This window comes from Chrysochloris asiatica, unplaced genomic scaffold (genome assembly GCF_000296735.1).
Source record: "Chrysochloris asiatica unplaced genomic scaffold, ChrAsi1.0 scaffold00040, whole genome shotgun sequence".
Taxonomy (NCBI): Eukaryota; Metazoa; Chordata; class Mammalia; order Afrosoricida; family Chrysochloridae; genus Chrysochloris; species Chrysochloris asiatica.
Genome location: NW_006408558.1, coordinates 5379196 through 5395778, shown reverse-complemented (window position 1 = coordinate 5395778; position 16583 = coordinate 5379196). Strand labels below are relative to the sequence as shown.

The following is a 16583-nucleotide window of genomic DNA, read 5'->3' as shown; positions in this document are numbered from 1 at the left end:
GCAGTTCAAACCAAATTGTAGTCCAGTGCTTTATCCCTCAGTGCCACATCAGGAGTCTGTTGTTGTTGTTGTGTGCTGTGGAGTTGGTTCCGACCCATACGACCCTGTACAGGGTTTCCGAGGCTGTAAATCTTTACGGGAGCAGAAAGCCTTATCTTTCTCCCGCGGAGCAGCTGGTAGTTTCAAACTGCTGACCTTGCGGTTCGCAGCCTGATTCGTAACTACTATGATGTGCATCATTGCAAATAAGTATGTCACAATGTTTCATCAGACGTCTAAAAATATTAACTGTAATCTAAAAAGGGGCAATTCATTTCCTATTTAGAGGTAAGATTAGGCTGGTCCCAGTTAGGGTTCTGAAAGTTATTAAGTAGTACTTTCATATGAAAAAGAAAGAAAATACTTCTTCTTTTTAATATTTTAAATAAAACAGATACAGATAGCGTAGGCTAGACATTTTTACATTAAGTGTATTTCCTGTGTTTTATCAGTTACTCACTATACTGTAATTGCCTGCTTGATTCTGCTCACTCTATCCGCCACTTCCCCTCAACTCCAACCCCTGCTGTTGTTGTTGTTAAGTGCCATCAAGCTGGTACCGACTCAGCGACTTCATGCAAAACAGAACGTAACACTGCCCAGACCTTGCCAACCTCACAGTCTTTGCTACGTGGGGTCCCGTTGCTGCTGCCACTGTGCCATTCCATCTTGTTGGGGGTCTTCCTCTTTTTCTCCTACAGCGCCGCACCAGGACTCTACCCCTGTAGCAGTTATTCAAATCCTAATGCCACATGACTAAGTACTTGGATATTTTGGAATAATAAGCTGTAATACTTATTTCTCTTTCTCTCTTTTTTATTTTATATAGAAAATGCATTAGACGCAGATTTATGGCTTCTGAATAGCTGCACTGTCAAAAACCCAGCTGAAGACCACTTTAGGAACTCAATTAAGTAAGTGGAACTTGTTGATTTGTTTTCTCTAGTTTTTATAAGTGAAATAAGAATTAATATCAGATAATTAACTTTTACAAGATTCCTAATGTCAACCTAAATCTTTAATATATGTCCGAAAAAAAATACAACTGACTTTTATTGTTATACTCTTTTGAAATGACCAGATAAAGATTCAATGGGGGCTTTTAAAATAGGTGAGATGAGTATTTATGAAATTGGCAAATAAGTGATTTGAATATTTAAGTTTTCTAATCCACAGCTAAGATACTAGGTTTTCTTTAAGTCTTTCTAAGGATTCCTGTGCATTTTTTATTTAGATCCCTCCCCCAATCATGTAACTACTGAATTGTTCCACTCTTATTTATTGTTTTAAAAAATTATTTATTTTTTCTTTGTTTACCTGTACAGTATTTTATATTTAAAGTAAAAATGTAACTATTTTGTTGTTGAGCATGTACACAGTAAAATGTACAGCAATTTGACAGTTTCTACATGTACAGTTCAGTCACATTACTTGCATTCTTCAAAGTTGTGCAGCCATTCTTACCCTCCTTTGATGAGTTCCTTTGGATTGGTTCTTTCTACTTAGACCACCTGTTGAGAATTTTCATTTCCACCCCCAATATAATGAATCAGAATCTGCATTTTTGTATAGATGTTCAGAATCTACATTTTTTAAACAAGATCTTAGGGGATCTTGTTAAAAATGTAGATTCTGATTCATTATATCAGGGTGGAAATGATCATACCAGAAGCAGGGGATCATACTAGAATAAACCTGCTTGAAGTTCTGGTATAAATCCTCACTGCCCTCTTAAGTTTTGTTATCTGGTCTTTGAAGTTGTTTTTGTCAGTTTGATCCCACCTAGGTAGATCTTAAAAGAGTACAATGCATAAGGTGTTTTTTATTTGTTAAGCTAAACTATGGTTTGGTTTGAAAGATAATTCAGGAATATTTTGGTGTAAGGCTTAAAGATTATTTTATGGTAATAGTTTCTAGGGTTCAATCAGCTACTGTGGCTCCAGAACATCTAGATTCCATGAAAACTTGAGATTCTGTTCTGCATTTTTCTTATTTTGGTCAGAATTCTTCTATAGAATCTTTGATCAAACTGTTCAGTAATGGTACATAGGCACCATCCATTTCTTCCGCTCTCATGGCAAAGGAGGCAGTTGTTCTTGGAGGCATTACCTACACATCCCATAGCCTCCTCCTGACTTTCCTTCTTCCTCTGCTGTTCCGAGCAAATAGAGACCAATTGTTGCATCTCAGATTGATACTTGAAAACTTTTAAGATCCCTGGAACTATGTAGTGAACTAGGAGGTAGCACAGAAGCTTAAACACATTATTTGGCCAATTAACTGGAATGTCCCATGAAACTATGACCTCTAAAGGTCCAAACCAAGGACCCAAATCCCATGAGTTACTTAAAAAAAATATTGTTGTAAATGTACCTATTACCCAACTTTAGTCAACTCAACTTATTATAGATATTTAGTTTATTGATTGTTGTTAGGTCCCATTGAGTCCATTCCAACCCATAGCGTCCCTGTTTAGGATTTCCGGAGAGCAGGTGGTGGGCTTGAACCGCTAACATTGTGGTTCAAACTAACTCTGCAGTCTAGGGCATTAACCCACAGCGCCACACCAGAACTTCGACTTACTGGTAACAATTAACATTAATTGGCTGTGCAGCTCTACCAGGGTACATTTTCGATTGCTGTAAACTGAAGCTCTGTACTTTGTAAGCAATAGCCTTGCCCTGTCCCTTTCTCCTGCTCCTGGAAGTGACTAATAAACTTTGGACATGGTCCATTCATTTTCATTTCGTGTCTTCATATAAGTGAGGCCAGGTACTATTTGTTTGTTTATGATTGACTTACTTACACGCTCTCGCTCCATATTGTGGCATGTCTTAAGGCCCTGGTGGCACAATGGATGCTAACCAAAAGATGGTGGTTTGAACCCCTTCCCACCTGTTCCCCCCTTGTTCTGCAGGAGAAAGATGTGGCAACCTGCTTCTGTGGAAACCCAGAGGGATAGTTCTACACTGTCTACAGTGTCATTATGCGTTTGAGTTGGCCCCATGGCGATGGGCTTGCCTTTGGGTCTTGGTATGCTACTATATATTTCTGTTTAAATTTTTGTTTCCTGTGTTTGCTGTCTTGATCTCAGAGGATCAATTCCACAGCAGTGTGAAAGAGGGTTGGGAATAAGGAAAACTACAGATTAGGAGTCTGGTTAGAACAGTGACTATAGTCCAGGTATCGATGCCCTCATCTCAAGTGAAGGCATACAGAATTGGAAGGAATATCTGGGTTTGAGAAGAAGTCTTTACACTTTAACTTTATTGATCCAGGTCCCTCGTTGGAAAAAATAGGGAATTCCAGAAGGGTAATTCATTTTAAGAGAAAGATTTTTCTTTGGGCCTTGAACATGCTGTACTTGAAGTTATAGCTAAAGCTTTCAAGAAAACAATTAATATGATTGGCATTTTACTGAGTGTTTCCCATGTGCCAGGCACTGTTCTAAATGCTTTACATACATTGGATACTATCCAGTTTAATTCTTGGAGCCCTTTGGTGAGTTGAAGAGTTCATTTTTCTTTTCTATTTTACAAATGAAGCAGCTAGGGCAGTGAGATGTTAAGAAAGTTTTCTGAGATGTGGAGGTGGGATCTTAACCTTGTCAGCTTGACTTGAATGAATACGTCTAGCCATTTTATTATCATGCTTGCCAGAGAAGATGTCAGGTTGGAGAACGGAACCAGATTTTCACAGAGTTCAACACAAGAGATAGAGATTCCATATTGTTGGCATAGAGATTATCATTGAACGTGATGACATCTTTTTCTGAGAAATTATAGGCGCAGAGAAGAGTTATCATCTGAACTATGGCTGGAGGGGAGGAAAAAATGGTGGTGGCATTGTTCATACAGAATGAACAGGGGAGTTAGGGCCATGTTTATATAGGGTCGCCGAGAGTCGCAACTGAATTGATGGCGGTGGGTTAGGAGCAGAAGGAAGAATTAAGCTGAGATAATTAAGAGAATGAAGTTTACCAGCTGCTTTTATTTTCAGAGAACATTTTTGGTTTTGTGAGAAGCCTGTCATGTGCTCAGAGTCCTGGTGTGGCGCTATAGGTTAAGCACTGGACTGCAAGGGTGGTTTGAACTGCAAGGATCAATGGTTCAAACGGATCAGTTGTTTGACTTGGCACTGTAAGATCAGCCCTGGATTGTGAATCAGAAGGTCGGAGGTTCAAACCCACCAGCTGCTCCTTAGAAACCCTATACAGAGTCACTATGAGTTAGAAATGACTAAATAGAACTTAATAACAACAACTCATCACTTTATTTTATTTCTCTTGTGCCACTAGGCAACAAGAGTAAGGAAAGATATCTCTGAGAGATTTACTCCCTTTCATATGATTAATACAATCTTATTAAGATCTATGAATTTATAGTGATGGTAAAACATACCACTTCTACAACTTCATAGCACAAACAATATTGTGGGGTATATATTTTAACCTCGTCATTGTTGTTAAGTGCTGTCCAGTCTGTTCTGACTTATAGAGACCGTGTATAGGGTTTCCTAGGAGCAGCTCATGGGTTTGAGCCACTGGTCCTATGATTTGCCATCCATTGACACACCAGAAGTCCAATTTAATCCTGAACAAAGAGAATAATTACTTAAGATTATTTGGGAAAAATCTTTTTATAAACTAGTGCTGCTTATAAATCATTCTAACTACCCAATATGAAAATACCTATTTTGGGGACTATTCTGTAGGCTGTATTGGTTATAGTTTGTAGTGGCTCTCTACTAACTGCTGTGATTATGAAGGTTTTACAGTGTTTGTGTTACTGATGTTCAGGTTAATAGAAGTGTAGGAGTTTAAATAGCAAAAGCAGAGTTAAAAATGCTTTTTACTGGCCGCCTTTTGAAATCTTAGATGCTGTTGCCTTCACTCATTTTGAGTTAATCGCTAATGAGCCCCATACTATGTAACGTCAACCTATTGGATGCATACTGTTTCCTCTTCAGGATTTGTCAGTTGCCCTGTCCTTGTTTTGTTCATTATGCCAATTTGATGCAGGCAATATGGTCTTTAACTTTCAAGGGTTCTTGGGTAAATGAAAAGATCAAAAGTCTCACAAAAATAAAATTTGCCTCTAATGAGAGTATCAAATAAAAAAAGTCCTTTGGTATAGTGCTTTATAGAAATGTGGGATCTTTTCCATGCCACCTAAAAGAGGTCATTCGGAGGCTGGTGAAAATAAACACATCTTGTGTGTTCTGTATAAGTGACTGAAAGGAAAGCCAGCTTGCTTTGATCATGAACTGTCAACCTCTGCTTGACCTGGTACATTATTAAGCCAAATGGGCACTGTGGTTTAACCATATTGATAATAGACAGACAATAGCCACTAGGTCTTTAAAACAGCCTTAACTTATAGAAATATATGGTAAAAGTAAGTGTTGAAGGGATCTTAGATATTAGAATGAAAGTACTTGAAAGAGCAGTTGAAAACAAGGGAGAAATGCATCAAGAAGAGAAGTGTGAGACAGAGAATAAGTGCTTTATGTAACATCTTTTCGTTAGCAGAAAGCCCTGGACATAAAACATAGTTGAGCAAACATTATAAAATGACTGCATTGTCATTCCTATTATGAAAATATTCCTTGCTTTTGTAGATTTATCTTCGAGTTCTTCTTCAACTAAAGTGACATTGGGGTGGTACCAGAGTGTAATTCCAACTTGTAATTGAAGCATGAATTGTCTTCAGAAAGAGAAGTGCTTGCCCTTTAAGTCAGTAATCATCTAGTTTAAAAGAACAAAAAAACCCTCTTGATTCCATTGTTAACTTGATTCGGTAGTCATCTTGTTATCTTTTATTAAGAATATGTTTTTGGCATTGGAAGGTAAAAATGACTTGTTAGGTAATCTAAGTTATTTTGAGTTAAAGTTACTTTTCAGTACTGTAGTATACTTTTTATGTTTCTTTAAACGTAGACTAATTTGGCTTTTCTAGATGTATGGAGTGACATTAGCTCAGTATCGGTTTTACTTTATTGTTTAAAACGTCACTAGAAGATGTACTGAATCTTTGCATGTTTGTTTGTTTTTAAACTGGCCATAATCCAATTGTTTCAGCTGTCCTTGCCCACCAACGAGTTTTACTTTCTATGGAAAGTGACAAATTCAGAATATTGAACTTGATATGGATTGTTGATCGGCTATTGTCAATTGAGATTATTCTTTCTCTAAATAGTGCTTTGTTGTTTTGTTAAGTACTGTTGAGTCAGTTCCAACTTATAATGACCTTCTATAGGGTTTCTAAGGAGCGGCTGGTGGGTTTGAACTACCGATCTTGTGATTAGCAGTCCAGTTCTTATCCTAAATGTGTATTTCCTCCTACCTTTCCCCATCTATTTTTATGGTTAGTTACAGTTCCCATGCTTCCAGATCTGTGTTTCTTACCTTTGGTTCTCCTTTTAAGATCCAGACTTGCATATCTACCTTATTAATCCATCTGGACGTCTCCATTTGAATGACTCAGAAACCCCACTGCCATCAAGTTGGTTCCAGCTCACAGCAATCCTGTAGGACAGGGTAGAACTGCCTTATAGTGTTTCCTGTTGTGGGGTTTTAGGTTAAGTATTGTACTGCTAACCTTAAGGTCAGCAGTTCAGACTCACCAGCCGTTCATTGAAAACCCTATTGGGAATCAGCTCTGTGGTCCTTAACACACACACACACACACACACACACACACACACTTTATGGGAGCAGACACAGCCATATCTTTTTCCTGCAGAGTAGCTGGTGGGTTCGAACCACCCATCTTTGGATTCACAGTCAAGCACTTTAGCCACTGCACTACTAGAAACCCCTCCGTTTATCCATAGACACCTCAATTCATCAAGTAAAAAACCCCTATAGCTTTCCTTGCCTTTTCCTGAGCTAGCATTTCCATTTATATCCCATTGCGCAGTCATCTACCAAATACGCTGTTATTGTTAAATGCCGTTGAATTGCTCCTAACTCCTATATATATGATTTCAGAGAAATGACTGGTGGATTTGAACTCCTGACTTTGTGATTAGTAGTCCACTACTTAGCCTACAGTTCCACACCAGGACTCCAAGCAGTTTTCCTTGATTTCTTGTTTTCTTCTTCATTCCTAACTCTCAAGAATTGATTCTATGTGTAGAGTTTGTTTTCTTCCTCTTGTACATCTTTCTCTGACTCCTAACTGCAAGGTTGGCAGTTCAAATCCACAAGCTGCTCCTTGGGAACCCTATATGAGTAGGGCCCAACTTGGTGGCACTTAATTGCTTGTTGTTGTTGTTGTGTGCTGTCAAGTTGCTTCCGACTCTTAGTGACCCTGGATTGCAGAGTGGAACTGCCATACGTTGTGCTAAATGTTACTCTTGTGACCTGTAAGTGGAGCACAGCATTCATATGCTTTACCAGATGGCCATGAACTAGACATACGTCATTTGAATTTAACCCTTCTCTTGCTACCATCTTACTAGTTGGTTGGCAGTTGTATGCTACTGAGTCGGTTCCTACTCATAATGATCCTGTATAGGGTTTCCAGGGCTGTAACTGGTTATCTTTCTCCAACTGACTGACTGGTAGGTTCGAACTGTTGACCTTGCACTTAGTAGCCCAGCTCATAATCCATTACACTACAAGCACTCTTTGCTGACTCTCTTAACTTACTCTCCTCAGTCCCTCTCATTCTGTTTATTATAGTGGAATTTTAGCTGGAGTCCAGCTTCTTTTCTGTTCCAGACTGCTTACTATGCCTCTGCTGTTGTTGCTGCTGCTAAGTGTCATCGAGTTGATTCTGACCCATAGCCATCCTATATAAGGTTTCCGAAGAGCGGCTGGCGAGCTTGAACCTCCAACCTTGTGGTTCAAACGGACCTTGCAGTCCAGCACATTAACCCACATCAGGAGCCCTTGGCTACAAACTCATTAATTGTACATTCTCAGCTACAGATTAAGGATACACTTTCTTAATGACACAGATATTTTTTACTTGTTCCTTGCTTACCTCTCTGACCTCTTTTCTTGCTACTCCTCTATAGAGTTTATACTTCCTCTGCTAAACTAGTTTTCCAGACACTTGTGTCTATATACGTCCTTCCTTTCCCCTAGAACACCCTCTCTTCATTCTCCCCAGTGCACGTGCACACACATCACATGAATCCTGCCAAGTCAACTCTTTCATAGTTTGATCCTCATGTCAAAGGTAATACTGTCTCCCTTTACTACTAAGGCTCACACACTTAATCACCCTTTGCTCTTTGCTACTTTTAAAATCTCATCTCAGCATATATTGTTGCATATTATATTTTATAATTTGTTTACATAGATTGTGAATCTTGAGGGCAGGGGATTGGCATCACGAAAATCCTTTTTTTTAAAATGGAGGTTTTGACCCTTTGACTCTACCACATAATGATTTTTCTTTTCCTGGGAAGCAACCTTAACAGATTAAGACTGCTTGTCAACGGTTCTAAGAATCATCTGAGTTCCACTTGTGAGTCACTTGTCAGAGACAGGTTGTGTTTTAGGGAAAGAACATCTGATTTTCAAACACTGTACCACGGGGCTTCAAAAAGTTCCTGGAAAAATGGACTGGAAAGATAAAGGGATTTCTGCAAACCTTTGAAGCCCCTTTGTGGCCGAAAATAGGGCCCTCTCGTGTTGAATAGTGGTTATGAATCGGGCTGGGAACCGCAAGGTCAGTAGTTCAAAACTACCAGCTGCTCCGCAGGAGAAAGATGAGGCTTTCTGCTCCCGTAAAGATTTACAGCCTTGGAAACCCTGTTCAGGGTCGCTATGGGTTGGAACCGACTTAATGGAACTTAACAATAACAATAAGTGTTTTGCCAGCTGATTGGAAGAGATCCATATTTGTACCCATTCCAAAGAGAGGTGACCCAACAGAATGCGAAAATCATTGGACAATCTCTTTGATATCCCATGGGAGTACAGTTTTACTAAAGGTAATGCAGAAACAGCTGCAAGCATACATTGACAGAGAGCTTCCAGAGGTTCAAGCCAGATTCAGAAGAGGCCACAGAACGCGGGATATCATTGCTGATGTCTGATGGATCTTGGCTGAAAGCAGAGAATATCAGAAAGATGTTTATCTATGCTTTATTGACTATGCAAAGGCTTTTGATTGTGTAGATCATGACAAGCTATGGACAACATTGTGAAGTATGAGTATTCCAGAACACTTAATTATGCTCATGAGGAATCTGTTCCTGGACTAAGAGGCAGTTGTTTGAACAGAACATGGTAACACTGAATGTTTTAAAATTAAGAAAGGTGTGCAACAAGGTTGTATTCTTTCACCATACTTATTCAACCTGTATGCTGAGCAAATAATACGAGAAGCTGGGTTCCATGAAGAAAAACGTGGCCTCAGGATTGGAGGAAGACTCATTAACAACCTGCGATATGCACATGATACAACCTTGCTTGCTGAAAGTGAAGAGGACTTAAAACATTTACTGATAAAGATCAAAGAACACAGCCTTCAGTATGGATTACATTTCAATGTAAAGAAAACAAAAATCCTCACCACTGGACCAATAAACAACATTCTTATCAATGGAGGAAAGATTGAAGCTGTCAAGGACTTCATTCTTCTTGGATCAACTATCAACACTCTAGGAAGCAGCAGTCAAGAAATCAAATGCTGCTTGGAAAGTCTTGCATTAGGGAAATCTGCTGCACAAGACCTTTTTAAAGTGTTGAAAAGCAAAGATGTCAGCTTGAGGACTAAGGTGCGCCTGACTGAAGCCATGGTATTTTCAATAACCTCATATACATGTGAAAGCTGGACAGTGAATAAGGAAGACCGTAGAAGAATTGATGCTTTTGAGTTATGGTGTTGGAGGAGAATATTGAAAGTGTCATGGGCTGCCAAAAGAACCAATAGATCCGTTTTGGAAGATGTGCAGGCAGAGTGCTCCTTGGAGTCCAGGATGGCCAAACTTCAGACATGTTGTCAGGAGGGACCAGTCTCTGGAGAAGGATATCATGTTTGGTAAGGTGGAGGGTCGGAGAAAAAGAGGAAGACCACCATGAGATGGATTGGCCAAGTGACAGCATCGATGGACTCAAGCGTGCCAACAGTAGGTTGGCCTAGGATAGGGCAGTGTTTCGTTCTGCTGTGCATAAGGACTCTATGAGTCAGTGCCCACTCGGTGGCACCTAACAACAACACGTGTGGTATCGTGGGTTAGTGCGCTGGCCTGCAAAGTCGGTTTGACTTGGAGGTGGTTCAAGCTCACCAGCTGCTCTGCAGAAACCATATACACGGTCGCTATGGGCCGGAACTGACTCAACAGCACTTAACAACAACAGTTTTAAAAGAAATTGTGCTATTTTGCCTTTTCTATTTCATGTATAGAATAGGAAGTCATGTGCTCTTTGGTGTCCTAAATGAGGTAAGCTACTTATACTTGGATGATACCACTGGTAGTAAAAAGGAATGAGAATACATTTCCCTTTTTTGGAGTACTTATCTGAAGCTCAGCTGTGAATGGCAGTACTTTGTTCTCCCCACCAACCTAAACGAGCTGGCCAGCTTCAGAACCTCACCAATAGATTAACTGAAGCATCTCAACTTGAGTGAAAGGGTAGGAAACCCAGTAAAACCAGTGCCCTTGAATTGACTCTTAACCCATGGCTACCACATGTGGGTTAGAGTAGACTTGTGCTCTGTAGGGTTTTCAGTGGCGTCCTGGTGTGGTGATGTAGGATAAGCACTGGACTGCTAACCACAAGGCCGACAATCCAAACCCACCAGCCGCTGCTTGGAAAGCCTATTCAGGGTTGCTATGAGGTGGGACCAGCTCAATGGCACTTATATTTAGTGCCTGATTTTTGAACAGTAGATTGCCAGTTCTTTCTTCTAAGGTACCTCTTGGAATATTCAAACCTCCAACCTCTTGGTTAACAGCCAAGCATATTAACTGTTTGCGCTCATGGTGTCCTGGGGTAAGAACTGCATGAATAAATACCTGGTAGTGTATGGCCTGAGTCTTAACACACAGTAGGAGTTATTCAACACATGTTTGTAGAATTAAATTGAACTGATTTTTCCTTTTTTGGGCAAAGTTTATTATTACTCTGCTTAATGCCACCATATCAGCTAGTCCTTGTTAGTGTATTTTATGTTAATTATAGTATAAATGATATGTAATATGACAAATGTAACTATAGACTCATCACACCATTTGCTTTACTTATAGATGTAAAATTTTTGCAGTGCGCATGCATGAGCAGAAAACATCAGCTGTATACTAAGTGGAAGTGTTGGAAAGGGTAACTTGACCCAAGATCTTTCAGGACTTGTTGAACAGTAACATCGATGAGACAGTGGTATTCTCTGTCTTCTTTACTGCAGCATCCTTGGTGTCTAGGACGTATCCGGTAAACACGTGGTGTTGAGTTGTTCATTGTATTGAAATTGGATTGGTAACTGATTTGATGAAGGTCAGGTTTCCCTGGATAAGTTGTTGTGTATGGTAGAGTTTCTGTCTGGTACTATGTGTGAATTTCTATTATTCAGGTCCTCAGCTTTGGCTCTCCCTAGGCTATGTTTTGTTGTTGCTGGGATTTTGCGGGGTTTATTTTGTTTGTTGTTTTCTTTTCCTTTGAGTTGCTGTGGGATAAATAGTAGTACTGTAGAAACAAGCTTTCCAGAAACAAATGTTGATTCCTAAACTGAGGCGAATTAAGGGTTAGAGTTATGTGTGTTCAGAGCAGATTTTAGCCAGTTCCCTGCTGCACAGTTGAAGTTCTGTGCCCCCTAACAACGGGGGAAGGAGAAAAGAACGGGAAACCAAGAGGATATAACATGTTTCAGTAAGAAATTGGATGGAAAATATGGGAGAAAGTATATTTTGGGGTTGCAAACCCAGTTCCTGGCTGATTTAACAACACACACACACACACACACAATGAAGGAATAGATTTTTAGCTAAACGATTACTAGTTAACTTGCAAATCAGAAAGACGCAAATCAGAAGAAATAAGTCATTTAAAATGCAAAATTGAGTTCTGTAGTTATCTCAAATCTTTGTGGAGAACAGTGTTTTGCATATTTCAAGATTACTGTTACATCAACAGTTACTTTGTTTTTGCCATTTTAAGCGAGTGAAAGAGGTCAGTGTATTATGTACTGGCAACAGCTGGCTGATAGCATTGAATACTTACGTAATTAAATATATGTGTTGGCTGTTGTCCAAACAACTCTGTAGGTGGAGGCCCCAGAAAGCATGCAGAAACTTGCTTTAGCTGGATTAAAGAAGAAATCAACATGATCTAAACCTGCTCTTTGAGCCAAGAGTGATTTCCTATTGTTTTGGTTTGAAAGACATTCTACTTTTACTTGGTGCATGTGTTTATACAGCAGCAGAGAAAAGAGTCTTGTGTTCTCTTAATGTAAAAATAATCTTTCTTAATTTTTAGTCACTCAGTAGTAGTACTTAATATGTGATAATAAATAAAAGAAAATGCATGGCCTTTAAACCTATAGGAAACGCTACTAAAATATTAAATATTAACTTTTCTTTTAGGTTTTGTTAGGCTTAGGTGTTCTCGGAGCCACATTAATAGAGTTACTTAGATTTTGAGAGTGCATTAAGATATGATTCTCTAAGATCAGGGAGATCTTGGATAGTGGTAGCAGAGAGGGCTAACTAAAATTCACAGGTAATGTGCACCTCAGCTGTTTAGCTAATAGCTCACCTACAGATGCATATCCTCTTCAGAATACCCTGTGTTTACTTTGATTACTGCTTTTATTGCTGTAAGGCTGAAGCTAGGTGTCCTTGGTAGCACAAAGAGTTAATTGGCTTGGCAGCAAAACTAAATGCTGGTGACTCACGCCCACCCAGAGGTGCCTTGGAAGAAAGGCTTGGCTTTCTACATCTTAAAAACCAGGGAACAATTATACTCAGAAGCACTGGGTCCCCATGAGTTGCTAAGCTGAAGCCTGTCACTACATCAACATTGAGTGTGACACTTGGTGACAGAATAGTACCTTTGTGGACCTTAGAAATAGATGCCAGTCTTTGTAGGCACTGTGTGTGGCTTCTCTGTAAAAATTTGTAATAATCTGTCTTTTATCCTATTTCAAACTTCCTGAGGAACAACCTCTTACGTCTTTTATTTGGATCCCTAGCTGTAAGTCTAGTGGTTGACAGTGATAGTTGAACAAATGAATGAACCAATTCACATTTGCTTTCTGTACGTATATTTACTGTACTGACTTTGCCTATCCGCTGTTTCTGTCAGAACTAATTTTACCGTATGCGCCTTTCCATGAAATTTTTTTTTTTTTTTTTGCATTTCTCTTTCCTATTAAATTGCATGGCTAAGTAATTGAGTTTAGCTGCATGTCATAGAAAACCCAAAAAGTAGATGGTTAAAGAAAGTAGGAGATTTATTTTTCTTATACGATGCAATGCCCTTAGTTAAAAAGTTGCTGGCTTTGGTTTGGAAATTCAAGGATGTTAGGACTTAGGTCTCTGCAGTTTTGTCGGTCTTTTCACTTGTAGTTACAAAATGGAGGATGTACCAAATGGTGCTTGCCTGTAGAGTCAACCTATTTTTGTGTGTTGTTTTTTCACTTTTTTCAGAGTACTTATTTTATTTACATAGATTAGTACAAGTTGAGCATGAGTAATGGTTTGTCATAAAATTTCTATAGCATCCTACACTGGCTAGCTGTCTTGCCTATGGATGGTAGCTGGTGTCAACCCCATTTTCAAGAGAGCTTTACAGGAAGTCCCACCCCAAACTCTGTACTTGTATCTCATTGGCTGGAACCATACCACATGACTGCCTCTATTTGTAAAGATGGTGGGAGAATGTGTTGTTTTCCCCAAACCACATTATTGTTCTCCCCCAAAATTAGGTTCTGTTATTGAGGAAGCAAGGGAGAAGATTTATTGGAGAATAACTTGGTCTGCCATAGGTTGGCTTTGTACTCTTTTGATTTTACAAAAGACTTATATTAGCACCTGCTTTTGCTAATGAAAAGACATACGAAGAGGATTTTAGCTTTTATAAAAAAAGGTGAAAAGCAAAACTAGCGTTGAGCATTTGTTTTCAAGAAGCTGTTAAACAGGCATCACGAACCCTAAGCTCCTTCCCCAGGAACTACACTCAGCATCTTATCTTCAAACCTCCATGTTGTTGTTAAGTGAGTCGAGTTATTCTGACCCAGAGTGACCCTGTACAGGGTTTCCGAGGCTGCAAATCTTTATGGGAGCAGAAAGCCTCATCTTTCTCCCTTGGAACAGCTGGTAGTTTCGAACTGCTGACCTTAAGGTTCGCAGCCTGTTTCTTACCAGAGCTTCTTCAAGCCTCTATAGTGTTAAACAATGTCTGTAAACACTATGTTGTTTTTGAAGTGCCATCCAGTCAGTTCCAACTAATGGCAATTCTGTATAGGGGTTCCGAGGCTTTAAATCTTTGCCAGAGCAGAAAACCTCATTCCCTACCCCCACGCAAGCAGCTGGTAGGCTTGAATAGCCAACCTTGATTTTTGCATTCCAGTGTTTGTCCTATGGAGCCACCTAGGTTTTATGCCTTATTTGGTATTATTTGTTAGGTGAGTTTTTGGGTCTGGGAACACATGTAAAATTGTGGTTATTGCTTCTTCACTTTAAGCCTGTGGCACGGTTTACAAAAGGCTTCACAGGAACACTCTACTTTCAGAAGGCAGGGGACTCCTGTACATACTTTATTCATCTTTCTATCTTTTATCAGGATCAGTATAGAGGAAGTCCTCATCATTTAGCAAGTGACCTTTCTTCCTTCTGTTATCTACATTCACAACTTTTTAGAAGGAGTACAATGTGACATTGGAATGCTTTTCATTTTTACCCCCCAATTACCCTGAGTTGTCTCTGTTTTAACAGCAACAGTAAAGATACACAGGATAAGAACATAATTTAGATGTTGCACACATACATTGGAGTCCTGGTGTGGCGCTGTGGGATAAAGCACTGGACTGCAAGGTTGGTTTGAACTGGAAGATCGATGGTTCAAACTCACCAGCTGCTCCTTGGAAACCCTATACAGGGGTGGCTGTGAGTCGGAACCAACTCGATGGTACCCCTTGTTGGTTTATTGTTGTGAAGTGCCATCGAGTTGGTTCCAATTCATAGCGATCCTATATGGGATTTCCAAGGAGCAGCTGGTAGGTTTGAACTACTGAACATTTGGTTTGCACTCCAGTGCTGATCCTACAGTACCATATCAGGAGTCCAAGCCTAGTTTAGAAGTTGGAATTTTTAGAGAGTTTTAGACAGAAAACAGAAATAAATTTACAATGATCAGTAAATGAATTAATCAGAAGACAAGTTGTATGGGACGCTCATTTTATAATTAAATGTTAGGAAACATCAGTTAGTGTTTTTCTTCTTTCAGTGAGCGTATGTGTTCGTGCTTGATTTTCTTCTTGTAAATACATTAAGAAAGAAAGAGGCAGAATCACATGACAGAAACTATTTGGGGAAAATAGAGATTAAAGTGAATGTCCAGGGTTTCTTTTACAATATGTTTTAGAAGTCAACAGCTTATCCCATGTGCCAACTAGTGATGTGCTCTCCAAGCTCATAAATTTCTTTTCTCTTACAAGAGGAAGATCAGATAAGCTAATTTATGGCAAAACTTTAAAAGTTTAATTTGGAGCTTTCCATAAGTGTCTGTCAATGTTTTATGTTAGTTGTTGAAGGAAATATTTTTTCTTTAAATGAGAAGATGTTTGAGTCAATATATATACTTTATGTCGTTGAAATGTCAATTAATATCCAATTGATTACTTTTAGTCAATAAGAAAGTATTTGATACCATTGATAAAGTATATTTCAGCAATAGTAGTGAAAATAAATTAAAACCCTTGAATAGAACTGATTGATATCCATAAATACATTTTTAGAAATTAAAAAAATTTATTTTTTCCTTTCAGGCTGTAAATTTTGCATTAATATATCATTTCACATAATTGCATATAGAGAAATATGCTAGCTTGGTAATCAGTAAGAGATTGCTTGAAAGATATACAACATACATTTCAAAATCGAGGGTGGTTCTAGGCAAACGGTGTCTTAAGTACAGGTTCCTGATCCACACAGTGTATGCTTCGTAACTAATTCAAGGCAACTGTTAGAGCTCTGTGTTAGAAAAGGACATGCGTACAGCCGAGAGCACTTGTAGCTGGGGCCTGGAAAGAAAGTGCATTGTGGAGGTAGGCTTAGCTAAGAGATAGTCTGTATCTGTGATGTTTGTGGTGGCACACAGGAGGGTCAAAAACCTAGAATCTGAGGAAGAGACTTACTTCTGCAGACTTGAGGGTCATACTTATGTAGACTTGTTGTTCTTGTTAAGTGCCCTTGAGTCGATTCCGACCCATAGCGACCCTGGGTAGGGTTTCCAAGAAGCAGCTGGTGAGCCTGACCCACCGACTTTGCAGTTCAAATGACTTTGCAGTCTGATGCCTTAGCCCACAGCGCCACACCAGGACTCCTTCTGTAGACTGTTGTTGTTGTCAGGTGCCATCAAGTCGGAA

The 16583-nt window shown here is 39.3% G+C and overlaps 1 protein-coding gene across 1 annotated transcript in view; it reads left to right on the top strand.

Annotated features, from left to right (window-relative positions):
* The window catches only part of CDKAL1 (CDK5 regulatory subunit associated protein 1-like 1), a 980453-nt gene that overhangs the window by 148121 nt on the left and 815749 nt on the right, over positions 1 to 16583 (top strand). Inside the window, exon 4 of the mRNA XM_006860787.1 lies at positions 869 to 953. Coding sequence (XP_006860849.1) covers positions 869 to 953 — 85 coding nt within the window. The remainder of the gene's footprint in view (positions 1 to 868; positions 954 to 16583) is intronic.